General features: G+C 44.5%; 1 protein-coding gene across 1 annotated transcript in view; it reads right to left on the reverse strand.

Moving 5' to 3' along the window:
• Positions 1 to 584: 584 nt before the first annotated feature.
• LOC149219937 (histone deacetylase 8-like) overlaps positions 585 to 18,956 on the reverse strand; it is a 195,297-nt gene continuing 176,925 nt past the window's right edge. Inside the window, exon 3 of the mRNA XM_089384564.1 lies at positions 585 to 1,061. Coding sequence (XP_089240690.1) covers positions 759 to 1,061 — 303 coding nt within the window. The 3' untranslated portion in view covers positions 585 to 758. The remainder of the gene's footprint in view (positions 1,062 to 18,956) is intronic.

Below are 18,956 nucleotides of genomic sequence, written 5' to 3' on the forward strand. Positions count from 1 at the left end.
TTTTTCTTTTCAAAAAATTCAACCATAGGAGTGTTTAAATCACTTTTTTGATGGTGGAAATGGAATCAGCACCATCAAAAAACCATGGGGCACCTAAAATCTTGACTGCTGTAATGCAGATTTCCCAAAATTTCTGCGAGATTTTGGTCAAAATTGTGGCCTCATTAGACTACTTAAAGAAAAATGCTTAAAACAAACCACTTTAAATTTCTAGAAGTTTCCAAGATGCTTGAGAAATTACCCAAAATGTTTCCGGAACAATTTTCTGCATCTAGAAGCATATTGGAGATCTGAAACGTATTTCTGGCCTGAAGGAAACATTTTCCGAGATTCATAGAAGAAAAGGCTATTCAGATCCATTAGATGAAACTTAGTATTGAACTCATAATAATTTCAAAAGAAGATTTCAATCAAAAAACCCCAAAAGAAAATTTTTCATACCACTCTTGCACATTCTGTTGTTTAGATCTTGATAGATAGATATAACTGTGTGTATATAAATACATTAAATTCAACAAGTGATGGAGAGAGGGAAGTTTTCTTTTTACACACTAAGAAAATCATATACTTTATACTGGCAAATATTAAAAAGGAAACTTGGACTAAACAGGCCCATAGTGGTAGTGATACCATAGAGTGTTATAAAACTATACACACAAGGTAAAGCGTATTGTTGCAACACACTAATAACATTTATCCATATACAGCTGTAAAACAGCTTCAAATACTCAGAGTCACAACCACATATCCTAAACTAATCAGTTGCGTTTATCTGTGGTCGAGATGATTCCTTGCCAGTAATTTTTTATAAATGTTACTCTTTCACTATACATATCATGCTCTGGATAATAAGCAATTGGATCTGACAAAAGTGGATGTGGCAGACATAGGACACCTTCAAGAGTGGCATGAAGACAATATGCTGCATAAGTAATATGATAGCCACCTTCCTGTACCACCACAAGGCGGCCGCCACTAAATTGATCAGCTTGTTGACGCATTATTTGACCAATTTTTCTATAACCTTCCATTGTCAAGCACTCCCTTCCATTAGGATCAAACTGCAAGAGTAGAAAGGAGAATTAAGTCTAAGATAAGAAAACATCATAAAACAGAAGTTTGTTTACAAACAATGTAAGCAATTCAACAAAATTGTTTCTTGTGGAAAAACCATAACTTCACTGGTAATTCTTTGATCAGTTACCTTGATTTAATATGTCTGTATACAATACGCAGCACATCTGGAATTGTTCTATATCTACTCATCTGGGCACAAAACAAGTTCTTTCTACAAATCTTTGTTAAAATTCCTACACTCAAGGAACCCCTACTGTAGCAAAACTGAATTTACTTCTCCTACTTTATTTTAATACACATTATCAAGTTATTTTCTGAATACTGAAATAAATTACTTCTGTAACCTACACTACTTTAAATTTGATTACATGAAACAAAAAACTGAGCAAAGAACAAGATACATAGGACAATTATTTTTGGACAAAATAGTCCCCGGAAAAACCCAATGCGGGAAAACCAGTGCAACAGCTCTAAGGGTTTTCTATTATTAAGCAGTAGTTTTGAATACAATGTTGGTTGCCCTCCCAGCAATCCAGTGACAGAGAAAAAATATAATGGTGGAAAACTCAGCGAGATTACCTCACTTCACCCAATAGATTCTGGCTGTTCCGGCAACATAACTGGCTAACCTCGACTATCTCTGCGTTGGCCTTCCGTCAGATTTTGCGTTGTCTCTTCTGCCTCCTGGAACTTCTGTGTCAACCTCTCCTGGTTGTTACGGCAGTTCCGATTTTCTGCATGGAGGGCAGCTTCTACTCTGCGCTGGCCCTTCTGGCTCTGCATTAGGCCTGTGTGGGCCCAAACTGGCCAGCATCAGTCCCTCTAGATGTTGTGTTGCCTCCACTAGTGGCTCTCCACCTCTCTGTCCAGTATTCCCGAACTATCCCTACCCCTCTGCTGTGGAATGATCACCTGGTTCGAATTCTCAACTTCCTAGCGTCAGAAATCGAGCTGCAGATCAATTCGTTTTCTCCATGTGTCTCTTCTAAATGAACCCCAAGCCTCCTTATACTTTTCTCATTGAGACTTCAAGGGCCGATATTAAGTCTCTAATCAACGACTAAGATTAAAACTTGACTTGATCCGCTTTCTAGAACATTCTCACCCATATTTTGATTAATACGCAATAATACTTTAATTTTCCTAAGTTTAGACTTAGGAACCTCATTAAAAATATTAATTATTTTAATAAAATACAATCCAGGTGGAATTTCCCCAAACGATTTCTCAGTTCTTTAGAACTCATGTGCCTCACTTTCTCCACCAATTTTCATGGCTAGAGCACATTCGATGCTACCAAAAACTAACACTCCCTCTTAGCGAGGAATGTGCTCTAGCATCAATGTCCAACTGTATGTTTGTCTGTCTCTAAAGCATCTCCTTTCCGCATTGTTGTTGCCACCAACATTGTGTTGCTGGTGCTATTGTACTGTTGCCCATGACACTGCCACTGCCACTGCTACATCTGTACTACAACTCCCTCTCAAATGCTGCGTCTACTATGTTGCTAGCACTGCCACTGCTAACACTGAATTTGTACTGCAACTCAGTTGCTTAGAGAAGAAACTGAAAAACACCCAAAATTATTAAACTACTTGTGTTCAGCATAATACCATGTGAATGTTGGAATCTCACTGCTACTAGTCTTTGACCCTCTGAATCTTCTGCCCTAGTGCTGACTTCTACACTGTGCCATTTGCACTACTGCCAACCTTACTCTGCACTGATCAGTCTCTGGTCTCAAGCTACTGCATTTGTCTCTCTAATCAACCCACTGCATCAACAACTGAAAGAAATAGACAAACACACAAGTGACACTATTATTTTTGGACAATCGTCCCCAAAAAAACCCAATGCGGGAAAACCAGTGCAGCAATTCTGAGGGTTATATTATTATGCAGTCTTTCTGAGTACTGGGTGCCAAACTGGCTCACTCGATAGAGAAATAATCCGGCAGTAGTACCTCTCTATTCGAAAGCAGATATTAGGAAAGTCTGTCCCACAAAACCCTCTCTAGCACAATCTGAAGCTTAGCGTCAGCCCTCCTGGCCTCTGCGTCAGCCCTCTAAGGCTCTGCGTAGTGTCTATGGCCCTCTGCATCACTCCTGCAACCTCTGTGTGGATGACGCAGGCCCTTCTGGCCTCTGCATAGTCTCTTCTGCCTCTGCGTGGCTCCCTCTGGCTCAGTGTCTGCCCTCTGCCTCTGCGCTGGTCTTCCGACACTATCTCTGCCTCTCTGCCTCGTACTCACTGCCCCTCACTGCAAATTGATCACTAATTCGATTTCTCTTAGCAAACCCCGCTCTAAAAAATCGAATGACTGATCACTTTGGAGTCTTCTCCAACTAACCCTCAAGCCTCTTCTTATGCTTTTCTTGTTGGTCCTTCAACAGTCGAGATTACATTTCTAATCAACGGCTAAGATTAGATTTGGCTTGATCCATGTCATTTAGAACATTCTCACCCATATTTTGATTCATACCCATTAATAATTTAATTTTCCTAAGTTTAGACTTATGAACCCCATCAAAAATATTAATTATTTTAATAAAATACAATGCGAGTGGAATTTCACCAAATGATTTTTGGTTTCTTTAGAACTCATGTGCCTTAGCCTCTCCACCAATTTTCATGGCTAGAGCACATATGATGCTACACAAAACTAACAATCTTCGGGATAATTCAACTCCCTCCTGAACTTATGTGTTCATTTGATTTTATATCAAATCTATTTTCTTATAGAGAATTATATCTCCCCATAAGATGCATAGACCTTGTGCTTTGTTGTACATTTTATGTTCCATATCCTTCTTTGTAGCCATCTAAGGTTATCTCAAGCATCCTTTCTTCATTCAACCAATGTTATCAAAACCTGATTGGTTTTAGCAAAATCAGTGGTCCAACTAGTTCCAGGACCAAACCAATCCGATTTAAGGCTCCAAACTAGTAATAGTTGGTTCTGGAATCTACCATAAATGCCAAACTTGTGTAATAACCTTGATTAAAAATCCATGTAATAAAATTAATAAAGGCAAAATAAGACCAAGGTCATGGGACACGTATTCCAAGATAAATGTTGGGCAAAACATCCTAGTGGGTGTTCATTTGGTTTATTATGGCTAAGGGGAAATTGGCAAAGGCAATGGAAAAGACTTTGAAAAGGCAAAGAGGCATTAATTGGCATTTTATTTATGAAAATAATAGAAAATAGGAGAAAATGAAGGTGAAAGGTCACAGGTTGCATGTGAGGAGGAAATTGAAGGAAAATAATAGAAATTGAATAATATGTTAATTTGGGGTAGCATCGGGTGTGCTCTAGCCATGAAAATTGGTGGCGAGGCTAAAGCACATGAGATCTCCAAGACCCATTTATGGTTTGGATAGATTATACCCAGTTTGGGAGATATTAAAATAATTAATATTTTTAATGGAGTTACTAAGTCTAAACTTAGGAAAAATAAAATATTAATGGGTATTAATATAAAACTGGGTTAGAAGGTTCCAACAATCATGGATCAAGCCAAATCTAATCTTAGCCGTTGATTAGAGATGTAATCTCGGCCGTTGAAGGACCAATAGGAAAAGTATAAGAGGAGGCTTGAGGGTCAGTTGGAGAACACACCAGAGTGATCAGTCATTCGATTTGCTAGAGCGAGGTTGCTAAGCAAAGTCGAATCAGTGATCAGCAATGAGGGGCAGTGAGTACTGGATGGAGAAGCAGAGACAATGCCAAGAGACCAGTGCAGAAGCAGAGAGCGAGAGCAGCAGCCAGAGCAGGCCACGCAAAGCCCAACATAGACAGCGTAGAGGCTTGAGGGATTGCATCATCCACACAGAGAGCAGCTGGAGTGACGCAGAGGGTCCCAAAGGCTACGCAGTGCCTCAGAGGGCCGACGCAGAGAGCTTTGAGGCTAACGCAGAGCAGCAGGAAGCTGACACAGAGGCCAGAATGGCCAGCGCAGAGCTTCAGAGTCACTCGAGAGGGTTTTGTGGGACAGGTTTTCTGAATACCTATTTTCGAATAGAGAGTATTGCTACTGTGTATTTTGTCTCTGTCGGGTGAGCCGGTTAGGCGCCCTGTTGTACTCAAGGAAATACTGCATAATAATAAACCCTCAGAATAGTTGCACCGGTTTTCCCGCATTGGGTTTTTCTGGGGACATTTGTCCAAAAATAACGGTGTCACTTATGTGTTTTTTTCTTTCAGCTGATGATCTATAAATGTTGTGACTGTATTGTGTTTATTTCGTTATTTATATGTTTTAAATAACTTGTTCAAAATTTACAAGTAGAAGAAATAAATCAGCAGAATACATATTAATTTTCTAACGGATAGACTTAGAAAATTCAACATGGTATCAGAACGTGGTTGCAGATCATAGGAAAGCTGAAGGCATCAGCTAAGCAGAGCATTTGCAGCAGAACCAGTTGTCCCGAGTGATAGAAAGTTGATCCTTGCAGAAGCGACAGAGGAAGGATTGACGCAGAGGGACTGCGCCACCAGTCCGGGCCAGAGAGAGGTTAGCGCAGAGCCTGAGGAGGGCAGAGAGAGGCTCACGCAGAGCCATGCAGAGACCAGGAGGGTTGACATAGTGGTTGAGGGAGTTGTTTTCGCTAGTGCCAGGATTGCGTTGAGCCTAGAGGCTCATACCTTCAGTTGCTGGGGCATAGGAAGTTGCAGGCAGTTTGCGGGAGCAAAGCTGGTGGCGTACTATGGTCAGAACAGTACTTAACAGGGCAAAACCAAGGTAGAGGGAGTTGCTACCGAGGCAGATTTCTAGCCAAGGAATCTGGATCAGTGTTGCGAGTGCACAGACGATTGGAAAGGGGCAACTTGACGATTGGCAGAAGGATTTCCAAGAGGGAAATCAGGACTCAAAGAGAGTCTAGCAGAGAACTTCCAGGTAGGAAGTAGAGAGACTCAGCAGGAATCGAAAGGAGAACTTTCAGAGGGAAGTAGTGAGACTCGGAGGAGTCGACAAAAGAGCAGCGAGATGGCCATGAATGAGCTGAGGGATCAGGACAAGCTGGACGGGGCGTCCAACTTTGTGGTTTGGAAGGCCAGGATCCTGTCCATTCTAGATAGACATCGCATCAAGGCCTTCGCCTTGAGAGTAGTGGTGATCCGAGTTGACCTAGCTGAAAATGAGAAGTATGAGGAGGCAATGGCCAGGGCGAAGTGCATCATCCTTGATGGGGTCAAGGATCATGTGGTCCAACATATTGCCGAGAAGGAAACGACAAATGAGATGTGGGAAGCCCTGAAGAAATTGTACCAGCATACTTTTGTGCAGAGGAAGATGTTACTTGAGAATCAGTTGCGGTCATACCAGATGCAGAAGGGGGAGCAAATAGATCACTTCCTTGGTCGGTTGAAGGAGATCTGGGACTAGCTAACTTCCATAGGGGCCACACCGGATGAGGAGATGTTGGTGAGGACCGCACTAAACGCAGTTTCCAAGGAGTGGGAGACATTTGTCTAGAGTATACTGGGCATGGCAGATCTTCCATATTGGGAAGAATTGTGGCGACTCTTCGCCAAGAGGAGATCAGGCAGTTGAGCAAGACAGGAAGTAGTAGCAAGGGAGTCAAGATCAAGAAGGAAGAGGAAGAGGATGCAGCTCTGGCATCTGAGGGAAAGCAGGAGAAGAGGAAAAAGAAGGACCTCTCCAAGGTCAAGTGCAACCAGTGTCCGAGGAAGAAGAACAAGGGAGAGGCATCTGACTCTAAGGCAGTGCCAACGAAGGCAGAGAAGGAGGTCTAGGAGGATGACGATTGTGCCATGAGTGCCCACATACCTATAGAGAAGAGGTGAGGATACATCGAGCTGTAGTCATGAGGACTACAGGCAATGAGGGATAGGATCCTTGAGGTACCCAACCTGTTGGATTATAACTTGCTACGGAAGCCCCGTAGAGGAGTAGCAGGATTGGCGAATGTCGGTAGAAACAGATGCGAATGAAGCGGCAGAAAGTGATACAGTGCAGGAGTCCCCGGGCAGCACAAGGCTAGTAGGTTGCAACAGTGCGAGAGGCACGGAGAGTGTTGCACCAGTGCAGGATGGCACAAAGAGGTGTGCAACAGTGCGAGATGCAGGGAGTTGTTGCAGCAACACAGAGGTCAGTAGAGGGAGCACTTGTTAGCGGCAGAGGGAGCTTCAGCATCGGGATTCCGGAGTGTTTCTAGCCTGATAAGGATGTCAAAATTTGGATGGATCAATTACTTACTTATTAGTGACTGAGTTGCAGTGCAATAGCAGTATGCAGTAGCACAATTGTAATATCCCGTTTCAGAGATATTCTCCAAAACCCCAGTAAACTCCAACCAAATACGTACAAATGATATAATAACCGGGAAACTCAAAATGATAAAAATGACAGTGGTGCAATATATAATAATATAAACGTGCAATATAAGCAGATACTCAAGAAATGCAGAGAGAAATGCTAAGCCATTTTATTATACTAAGCAATAGAATGAGTACAGGAGGTGATAAGAAAGATGGCACCTCGACTTGCACAAGGCAAGTGAAGAAATACACTCAGAATAGCAAAGGAATGGCCTCTCTCAGAACTGCGTGGAAGCTACTGGAGAACTGCCATGCTGTTGCTGCTGCTGGAAATCAAATGAGGATTTGGGGCTGTTCCCCTCCTCAGAAAATGCTAAAACTCTGGAATCGAACTCTACTCAAGAAACCCAGAAAAACCCAGAAAGCTTTCCTGGAATAGCCGACCCCCGAAAATCACCCCCTTGGGGTTCTGCGCAGTCCCTCAATGCTCTGCGCTGCCACTGAATGAAACCCTCCAGAAATCTACCTGAAACCTCTGCCAAAACTCTCCAATATGCAAGGGCTGATCCCCTGCTCAATCTCCCAGCACAAATCCTACTACAAACCCTCAATCCAAACTCCTGCCAGAAAGAACTGTGTCATCCCTCTCAGTGCTGCGCAGTCCTCCAAGGTGCTCAATCCTCCTGCCAAAATGCTGATGAAACTACTGCTGAAATGCTAATGGAAATACCTTGCCCGAGCAGGCACTCGAAGTCCCCCGGGGCTAAGGGTGAGATCTCCGAATGGAGACACTCAATGCACTAAACAGTGTTGCAGACTAGCTAAACAACCAGCGTGCTCTAAGTCGAAGTGACTATCTCAAATGCTCATAACTGAATGATCAAAATGAGGGGGATTCTCTCTCCTTTATATCCTTTGCCTCTCTCAATCCCAAGGCTTACCTCCTCCGACGTAATTCCCCTCTTGCCATGTGTTTCTTTCCTTCTGCGCAGTCCCTCCAAGTGTCTGCGTGGGCTCCATCTCTGCGTCCCCCTTTGGCCCTAGGTCACAACGTTGTGCTACTAAGAAGTGACTTTTATTCTAGAAGTGAGTTATGTCCCCTTTTCTCACTTTTTATTTATAAATAACTATAGAAGGCAAAAATTGAGCAAAATCGAATATTCCAATTAGCCATGGCTAATTAGGAATATTACAATCTCCCCCGACAAAATGTTGGTTTCCCTCAAGCAACTGAAGTGATGGACGCTGCAAGATTTTCTCACTCTCCCAAGTGGCATCCTCATCCGGAAAATTCTTCCATCTCACCAAGAATTCCCGGACCGTCCTGCTCCACAGCTACCCCTCCCTGGTATCAATAATAGCCTCCGACTGCAACACCAAATGCCCCTCATCATCCAGGGGTGGTAGCTCATCTGTCACTGTCACCTACTGCCCCAATGCCTTCTTCAGGCATGATACATGAACAACGTTATGAATCTTGTTGCCTTGGGGTAGCTCCAACTCATATGCAACCTGTCCAATCCTGTGTATCACCCTGTATGGCCCATAAAAGTGGGGCTTGAGCTTCTCAGCCCCCTTCTGCTTCAGTGACGACTGTCGGTATGGCTGTAATCGTAGGTAGACAATGTCCCCTACCTCAAACTGTCTCTCCACCCGACCCCTGTCGGCATACAGCTTCTGCTGGCTCTATGTTGTAGCCATGTTATCCTTGAGAGCTCAGAGGATATCCTGTCTCTCTTGGATCCAAATCTTGGCTCTCAGAGCCTTGCTATCACCAAACATCACGTCAGCAAAAGATAAAGGATGATACCCATATAAGGCATAGAATGGTGACATACCAATGGACATGTGATGTGTAGTGTTGTAGCAGTACTCCCCCAAATGCAGCCACTTTAGCCATGCTCGCTGCTGCCCACTGACATAGTTACGCAAGTAGCCCTCCAGCCACTTGTTAACTATCTCTGTCTGCCCATCCGTCTGTGGGTGATAACTGGTACTCGGTGTCAACTCCGTCCCCACCAACTGGAAAAGCTCCTGCCAAAACCCGCCCATGAAACGGTTGTCCCTGTCACTGACGATGGTCTTAGGAAGACCATGTAGCCTGAAGATCTATCTGAAGAACAATTCGGCTACCTGTGCTGCTGTATAGTGTGCAGAATGGCAAAAAAATGTGCGTACTTTGTCAGTTGATCAATGACGACAAAGATACAATCCTTGCCCTGTACCATGGGCATCCTTGTGATGAAGTCCATCGAAATACTCTTCCATTTCCCCTCCGGAATGGGAAGAGGTTGCAATAATCCCGCGGGATGGCTCATCTCTCCCTTGTTCCTCTGGCAAACATCGCACTCCCGGATATGCTGGAGTACATCCTCCTTGAGGCCCTTCCATGAGAACCTCTCTCTAATGGCCTTGTAGGTTTTGGTAAACCCCTGATGGCCTGCCAAAGGTGAATCATGTGATGCCTGTAGTATCTTCTTCTTGAGCTGAGACCCCTCAGTCAAGAAGATCCGGTCCCTGTAATAGATGATCTCATCGACCACCCTGTACCTGTCATCTGCCACCTGCCCATCCAGAACCTCACATGCAAACCTGTCCTTGGAGTACTCTACTAAGAGTCGAGCCCTCCAGTCTGTGTCCAAGCTCATAAGAGACAACGTGGCTGGTCTACGTGAAAGAGCATCTGCTACCACGTTGTTCTTACCCTTGACATACTCAATGTCAAAGTCATATGCTTGGATCTTGCTGATCCACTTCTGCTGCCTCTCCTGTAGCTGCTTCTGCTCCAAAAAGAATCTGAGGCTGTTGTGATCAGTCCTCACCCTAAACCTGTTACCCACCAAATACTGCCGGAACTTGGCCAATGCATGCATGATGGCCAGCATCTCCTTGTCGTATATAGAATACAACCTCTCGTGTGGAAGGAGCTTCCGGCTCTCATAGGCTATAGGGTGACCTCCCTGCATCAATACTGCGCCGATCCCCTCTCCCAACATGTCACACTCCAGAACAAATGGCTGCGTGAAATTTGGCAATGCAAGCACTGGGCAATTGCTCATAACCTCCTTGAGCCTGTCAAAGGCTCGTTGCGCTGTATCCGACCAACTGAAATCCCCCTTCCTTGTCAAATCTGTCAGGGGTGCAGCAAGCTGTGAGAAACTCTTGATGAACTTCCGGTAGTAAGTACAAATGCCAATGAACCCCCAGAGTTCTGTCACGTTTCTTGGCTCTGGCCACTCTCTAATGGCCCTGATCTTCTCCTCGTGGAATCTCACTCTATCCACCCCTATGATGTGCCCCAAATACAACATCTCCGTCAACCCAAACTCACACTTGGAGAGTTTGGCATAGAACTGCTGCTCCTACAAGATATGCAACATTGTCTCAATGTGCTGGAGATGCTCCTCCCAAGTCCTGCTGTAAATACGAATGTCATCAAAGAATGCCAACACAAACTTCCTCAGGTGACTGCGGAAGATGTGATTCATGCAGGACTGAAATGTGTCGGGGGCGTTGGTTAGCCCAAAGGGCATCACCAAGAACTCAAAGTGCCCATAGTGACACCTGAAGGCGGTCTTGGGAATGTCCTGCTCCCTCACATGAATCTGATGGTACCCAGATCTCAAATCAATCTTTGAGAAGAACCATGCTCCTCTCAACTCATCCATCAACTCATCAATCCTGGGTATGGGGTACCTGTTCTTCATTGTCCTCTTGTTCAGGGCCCTGTAGTCAATGCATATCCTCAATGTGTCGTCCTCCTTCTTCACCAACACCACGGAAGAAGCAAAAGGACTCATGCTCGGCCGAATGTGCCCAAGAGCCAGCAACTCCTGAATGGCCCACTCAATCTCATCCCGATAGGCCTTGGGATGCCTATAGGGGGTAGTAATCACTGACTGTATACCCTGCTCCAGCTCAATGGTATGCTCAAATCCTCGGTCTAGTGGCTGTCCTGGCGGAATCTCCCCAAACACTATGGCATACTGGTCAAGGATGGACTGTATCTCTGGATGTACCGTCTGCCCTGTAGTCCCTGCCTCTAATGCACGCAACTCTACTGCCCACTCTACATCTCCCGTCCGGAAGACTGCCTCCATCTGATGAGCCGAAACAGTCTGAGACGGATATGTGTGTTGTCCCTGTATCTTCTCATGCCTCCTCGTCTTCTCATTATCCCACTCCATCTCTAGGGTCTTCCAATCTGTCGTGACCTTCCCTAGAGTGATGAGCCACTGAACACCCAGTATCATGTTGGTGTCCAGAATATCGACCACGAAAAAGTGGTCAATCAATGTGTAGGTGCCCATCGTCACTGATAGCTTTGGAACATAACGAGCACACATCATGGTCTGATCTCCTGGGACCAAAACTGAAAACCCATCGAAGCTCTCTGTCTGTATACCTCTCCGCTCAACCATCTGTGCATCGATGAAGTTGTGGGTTGCCCCACTGTCAACCAAAACTGATACTCGCTGGCCACGTATTGTCCCCCGTACGCATAGCGTCAGATACTTGGGAACTCCTCGCAATGCTGCAAGGGCCCCTTCGGTAGGTGCAAAAGATGCACCACCTGTTGCTGGCGGTGGAGGTGGCAAAGGTCCCTGCACGGCGTGACTATCTACTGCCTCCACATCATCCTCATCATCCTCTTCCCCACTGCACTCGGAGAAGACCTCAATAAAATGTGCTTTGCCAGCAGCGCATCTATGTCCTGGTGCCCACGGCTCTTGACAAGTGAAGCACAACTGCTTCTTCTTCAACTCCCTCCTTGCATCATCGTCAATCTACACTCGTCCTAGATTCCCCTTTGGAGGTGGAATCCTCACATCCTTCCCTTAGACTGGAAAGTCTGTCTCTGGGGTAAGGTGTTCGAGTCCTCGGTAAGACATCCTGTAAGTCCCGGGTCTTGCTAATGGCGTCCTCGGGTGTGGCTGTTCTAGTGGATTGGACTAAACCCCGAAGTGGCTCTGCTAACCTCTCAACATACATATAGATCCTCCATGCCGTGGATAGATCTGCCACCATCACTGAGACCCTCAAGAAATCTGCAATGTAGGTCTTTGGGCTCCCTGTCTGTTTGAGCCTCGTTAGGTCAACAAAATGCTGCTCTGGATCCCTCCGATCAAATTGATCCATTAATCTCTTGGTGAACTCGGCATATGTCATCACTGTGGAATGTCCGAGTGTAACCATCCCATGAAACCACCAATCCTAAGCCTCACCATCCAAATGCAACGTTGCCACCTTGATGGCCTCTGTCTCCGACATCTGGTTAAGCTAGAAATAAATGTCCAGCTTCTCCACCCAAGACTTTGTCGAACTGTTTGATGAACCATCAAACGTAGGCAAGTGGAATCTACTCATTGCACGGTGGGTGTCACCATCATGGTAATGTCGGTACCCTCTGTGATGGTCGCAGGGTCTACTATCCTGCTGGAGCTGAACAAAGTCTCTGAATGAAAGAGAATCCCTGAACTCCTACCCATAGGCCTGGTACTCTGCAAAATAATCGCCCATATGACCGGGCTCTACCTCTTGCTGGGTTTCGGCCCCGTGTCTGCTCCTAAGAAAGTGGGCATGGTAGAGCATGTAGGGGCATGCGAGGCCACCTGCTGCGCAGTATTACGCTGCTCTGGCAAATGATGGAATGCACCCAATCCCTCACCAATCTGAAAAACCCGTGGGCTCTCACGTTGTCTGGCCTCTAGTGCTGTGAATCTCTACCCCATCACCTCAATCTGCCTCGACAGATCCTGTACTGATTTGAGGAGCATATTCGCAAATCTCTTCCCGTCCTCGTCTGCCATCGGATCCTTCTGCTTTGCGTCCACCACAGGCTCCTCCTGTTTTGCGTTCACTACCGGAACACAGTCTCCCTCTCCATAGGTATTTTCCAACCTACGCCTAGTGTCTCTGTATTTCCTACCTTTGTAACAGATGTAGGGTTTTTCCCCAGTGTCATAGATTGCTAGCTCCACAGGCTGAGCCAGAACTATGCTCTGATACAACTGTAATATCCCGTTTCAGAGATATTCTCCAAAACCCCAGTAAACTCCAACCAAATACGTACAAATGATATAATAACCGGGAAACTCAAAATGATAAAAATGACAGTGGTGCAATATATAATAATATAAACATGCAATATAAGTAGATACTCAAAAAGTGCAAAGAGAAATGCTAAGCCATTTTATTATACTGAGCAATAGAATGAGTATAGGAGGTGATCAGAAAGATGGCACCTCATCTTGCACAAGGCAAGTGAAGAAATACACTCATAATAGCAAAGGAATGGCCTCTCTCAAAACTGCGTGGAAGCTGTTGGAGAATTGTCGTGCTGCTGCTGCTACTAGAAATCAAATGAGGATTTGGGGCTGTTTCCCTCGCAAAACGCTGAAACTCTGAAATCGGACTCTACTCAAGAAACCCAGAAAAACCCAGGAAGCTTTCCTGGAATAGCCGACCCCCGAAAATCACCCCCTTGGGGTTCTGTGCAGTCCCTCAATGCTCTGCGTTGCCACTGAATGAAACCCTCCAGAAATCTGCCTGAAACCTCTGCCAAAACTCTCCAATATGCAAGGGCTGATCCCCCACTCAATCTCCCGACACAAATCCTACTACAAACCCTCAATCCAAACTTCTATCAGAAAGAACTGCGTCGTCCCTCTCAGTGTTGCGCAGTCCTCCAAGGTGCTCAATCCTCCCGCCAAAATGTTGATGAAACTACTGCTGAAATGCTTTGCCCGAGGAGGCACTCGAAGTCCCCCGGGGCTAAGGGTGAGATCTCCGAACGGAGACACTCAATGCACTAAACAGTGCTGCAGACTAGCTAAACAGCGAGTGTGCTCTAAGTCGAAGTGACTATCTCAAATGCTCATAACTAAATTATCAAAATGAGGGGGATTCTCTCTCCTTTATAGCCTTTGCCTCTCTCAATCCCAAGGCTCACCTCCTCCAACGTGATTCCCCTCTTGCCACGTGTTTTTTTCCTTCTGCGCAGTCCCTCCAAGTGTCTGCGTGGGCTCCATCTCTGCGTCCCCCTTTGGCCCCCTTTGCTCCCCTTTAAGTCACAACATTGTGCTACTAGGAAGTGACTTTTATTTTAGAAGTGAGTTATGTCCCCTTTTATCACTTTTTATTTATAAATAACTATAGAAGGCAAAAATTGAGCAAAATCGAATATTCCAATTAGCCATGGCTAATTAGAAATATTACAACAATGCAGCATGATGAGAGGGGGATGCAGTGTTGGGAGAATGGACTAGCAACAACACAGATGCAAAGGGAGTTGCCGTACGGATGTAGCAGTGGCAATGGCAGGGCCATTGGTAGCAATACAGGATGCAGCAGTGCAGAGGATGTTGGGCGGGGAGGCCTAGCATCGGCACAGGTACCAGTGCCGGATAATCAGAGTGATGCTCAGTGAGGAGTATTACTAGAGCACAATCCTCGCTAAGAGGGAGTGTTGATTTGGGGTAGCATCGGATGTGCTCTAGCCATGAAAATTGGTGGAGAGGCTAAAGCACATGAGATCTCCAAGATTCAGAAATGGTTTGGACAGATTATAATGGGTATTAATATAAAACTAGGTTAGAAGGTTCCAAAAGTCATGGATCAAGCCAAATCTAATCTTAGCCGTTGATTAGAGATTTAATCTCGGTTGTTGAAGGACTAACGGGAAAAGTATAAGAAGAGGCTTGAGGGTCAGTTGGAGAACACAGCAAAGTGATCAGTGATTCAATTTGCTAGAGCTGGGTTGCTAAGCAAAGTCGAATCAATGATCGGCAGCGAGGGGCAGAGAGGCAGAGATAGTGCCAAGAGACCAGTGCAGAAGCGGAGAGTGAGAGTAGCAACCGAAGCAAGCCATGCAGAGCCCAGCAGAGACAGCGCAGAGGCCTGAAGGACTGCGTCATCCACATAGAGAGCAGCTGGAGTGACGCAGAGGGTCCCAGAGGCTGACGCGGAGAGGTTTGAGGCTAATGCAGAGTAGTAGGAGGTTGACGCAGAGGCCAAAAGGGCCAGCGCAGAGCTTCAGAGTCGCTAGAGAGAGTTTCGTGGGACAGGTCTTCTGAATACCTGTTTTCGAATAGAGAGGTATTGCTGCCATGTATTTTTTCTCTGTTGGGTGAGCCGGTTAGGTACCCAGTTGTACTCAAGGAAATACTGCATAATAATAAACCCTCAGAATAGCTGCACCGGTTTTCCTGCATTGGGTTTTTCCCGGGATATTTGTCCAAAAATAACGGTGTCACTTGTGTGTTTGTTTTCTTTCCGTTGATGATCTGTAGACGTTGAGACTGTATTGTGTTTATTTCGTTACTTATATGTTTTAAATAACTTGTTCAAAATTTACAAGTAGAAGAAATAAACCAACAGAATACAGATTAATTTTCTAATGGATAGACTTAGAAAATTCAGCATAACATAGAGGCCTCAATGATAAAAGGGTGTCTAAAGATCAGTTCATAGCCTTTTGTTAGTTCAATTTTGGAGTTCTTTCTCTATTCTCTGTCTCTCATATTCTTGCACACTTAGAGCATTCTTGGAGCACTCTAGAATTAGAGAAAGGAAGGCAAAAGAAGGACAATAAAGCAAAGGGAAGCAAAGATCAAGGAAGAGTTGGATCAAGCGACTACAGCGGGATTACTTGTAGGTATAGAAATGCATGTATGACTTCCTTGTTGATTTTGGCATGCATGGTATATGCATGTGTGTATTTGGTTCTCTTGTTGTCATTGGCATGGGTTTTGCCAGGTGCGACAATGATTTTCAGCCTTGCCTTTCCATTTCCAGATAACCATGGTGTGATGGGATTCTTCCATTTGGTTGAGTTGGATTGTCGAATGGTTTTGGAACTGGGTGAGGTGGTCTCAGGAAAATTCCCAAGGGCCTAGAAATTCCTTGACCAGTAATGGTGGGATACACAGTAAAGCCTGAGGGTGGAGACGGGAAAATTCCTTAAGGTATTGGTGAAGAAATTCGGAGGCATCCATGCTTGTTTAGGCCTAGTGATCCCTTGACCGGTAATGGCGAGATTGCAGTAAAGCCTAGTAGTGTATGTTTCTTCTTTGGGCCTAGGAATATCTTGACCGATAATGACGGGATACACAATAAAGCCTGGTTGTATAGACGAAGGGTTCGGGCCTAGGAATCCCTTGACCAGTGATGGCGGGATACACGGTAAAGTCTAAGGAAGTCCTGATTGTTTTGTTGTGAGTCCCACATTCAAGCTTGGAATATGGCACGGGGGTGATTGGATGAAAGAAAGATTTGGTTCAGCCCAATCTATGGTCGGGTGGTACGTAGAAGTCCCTGACTTAGTTGGTTTTTGCATGTGTTAATAAGAGATTTTTTCCTCTTGTATTTCATGAGTATTTATACTTGTTATGATGTGCCTTTCATGGTTGTTCTATCATTGTTAATATTCCAGTTATATGTTGATCATAAGAATGGCTTTATGACAAACTTTAGTTATGACTCTCATCATGTTTTGATTAGTAAATGAATGGTTAATGGATGTATAACCTAATAGATGATAATGCAGCTATTGTGACATGGCATCAGACTTTCTTGACGATTCTCAGATAAGTATGAGATCCCTATGTTCAGATATGTAATTATGACCTGTAGATTACATGTTCATGATGTGTTTGATGGAATGTTTGTCATGGTTAGGCCTGGTTAGGTCAAGTTCTTGTCTAAGTTTGTATGGAAGGCTTTGTCCCTGTGTCATTTATCATTTCTAAGAGTTTCATTAAGTTCTGGGTAGTGGTCTGGAGACTAGCCCTGAAAAAGTGCCTTAGATCTTACGGTCGCTAGCACAGAATTGGGTGAAAAAGACTACAATTGCTCCCTTGCAAGCTTATGCATGCAACTGGAAGGTTACAGTCAAATTCAGGCAGTGTTATGCTAGCATCTGGGAGTCCAAATCAGTGAAAAAGTAGGGTAACTCAGGGTTTGGGCACCTAGAAGGGTGGTTTAGCTCTTAGGGGTCTTGTAGCACCTAAGGGAAGTCAGTAAGGTTTTGGTTTGTCGATTCCACTTCCTTAAGGTGATCTAGGAGGTTGAATCATATCATAGTAACTCTTCATCACATGTTTACCCCGGTAGGCTGGTTAACTTGGGTAAATGTGGGAGGAGAGTGTTACAAAGTGGTACTAGAGCATGGTTCAACACTTGGACTAGATGGGCGAAATGTGTTTGTCATGCCTATATGTAGGTTGTATATGTGCTTGATGTGTATGCATGGAGATAGTCATTGTTGCAATTATGTTGACATGTAGAAATTGATGATATTGTTGTTGGGATGTGTTTGTCATGAATGCATGTCGGTTGGATATGCATTTGTTATGCATGTCAGTGACTATATGTTGTTATGCATACATTGTTATGCACATGGTTGTTGTGCATGAGTTCATGGTATGCAGTTGGTATTGTCATGCATGGTAATTGGATAATGACTAAGATGATATTGATATATTGTTATGATTATGATCATACATGTATCGTGCTAATTTGGTTGATCTTGCAGACGAGATATCCTCCCCTAAACTATGTTGGGGTATGTTGGTTATGTTTATGTTTGGTTATCTGACATAGTATGCTTACAGGAAGAAGGAGATCAAAGATTACTAGCAAAATGGTGGATTATAGTTCACGAGACTCTCCCTACAGATCAAATGAGTAGCATGGTGATGAGTACTCCTCTCACATAGCAGCCACTTTGAAAAGTTTGAAGGCATAAATAAGAAGTCACAAGGCAAATAATGACATAATCATTCAATCACAAGAGAGACTTGCAAGGCACAGGAGAAACAAGCAAAGGTCAATGCAGTTATCCTTCAGAGTTTGTCAAATTTGCAGAGACAAGGACCGCTTAGGATCAGTCATGGATAAGAGGACAGGACTAATGGAGCCTATGGTAGCAAATCTCATGGTGGACACAGGTTGGATAGGGATGATACAGTTAGGGATGGCAGGTTCTTTGATACACTGGATAGGAGAGGTGATGGACATGGGTTCTACTCTAGTTCTGGTTCAAACAGATAGCATGGACATCATCGCTATCATCCTTACAGAAGGAATGATAGGGGATATTTGCCTGAAGAGTTCAAGAAATCCAAGTCACCTACATTTGATGGAGAGTTGAAGAAGTCGGAAGATGCAGAGGTATGGTTACTTGGGATGAAGAATTTCTTTGAGTTGCATGACTATACAGAGAACATGAAGGTTAGGATAGCTATTTTCAGCCTCAACGGGAAAGCAGACATCTAGTGGGAGGATGTGAAGCGGGTCAAAGACATCAGGATAGAGGAGTTGAGTTGGCATGAGTTCAAAAGGCTTTTCCAAAAGAAGTACTTGTCAGAGAGGTACTATGACAATAAAGCTAATTAGTTCTATGAGCTAAAGATGCGATCAATGACAAATGAGGAATACACGACTAAGTTCTTGGAGTTATTGAGGTATATATCGTATCTTAAGGATAAGAAGGCCAAAGTTCAGAGATTTGTCAGTCGTTTACCATTAGCATTTAAAGATTGGATTGAGTATGATGAGCCTTGGTCGCTTGAAGAAGTAATTGGAAATT

Source organism: Pinus tabuliformis, chromosome Q, assembly GCF_031772625.1.
Source record: "Pinus tabuliformis cultivar Carrire ecotype Pingquan chromosome Q, CPIR1, whole genome shotgun sequence".
NCBI lineage: Eukaryota > Viridiplantae > Streptophyta > Pinopsida > Pinales > Pinaceae > Pinus > Pinus tabuliformis.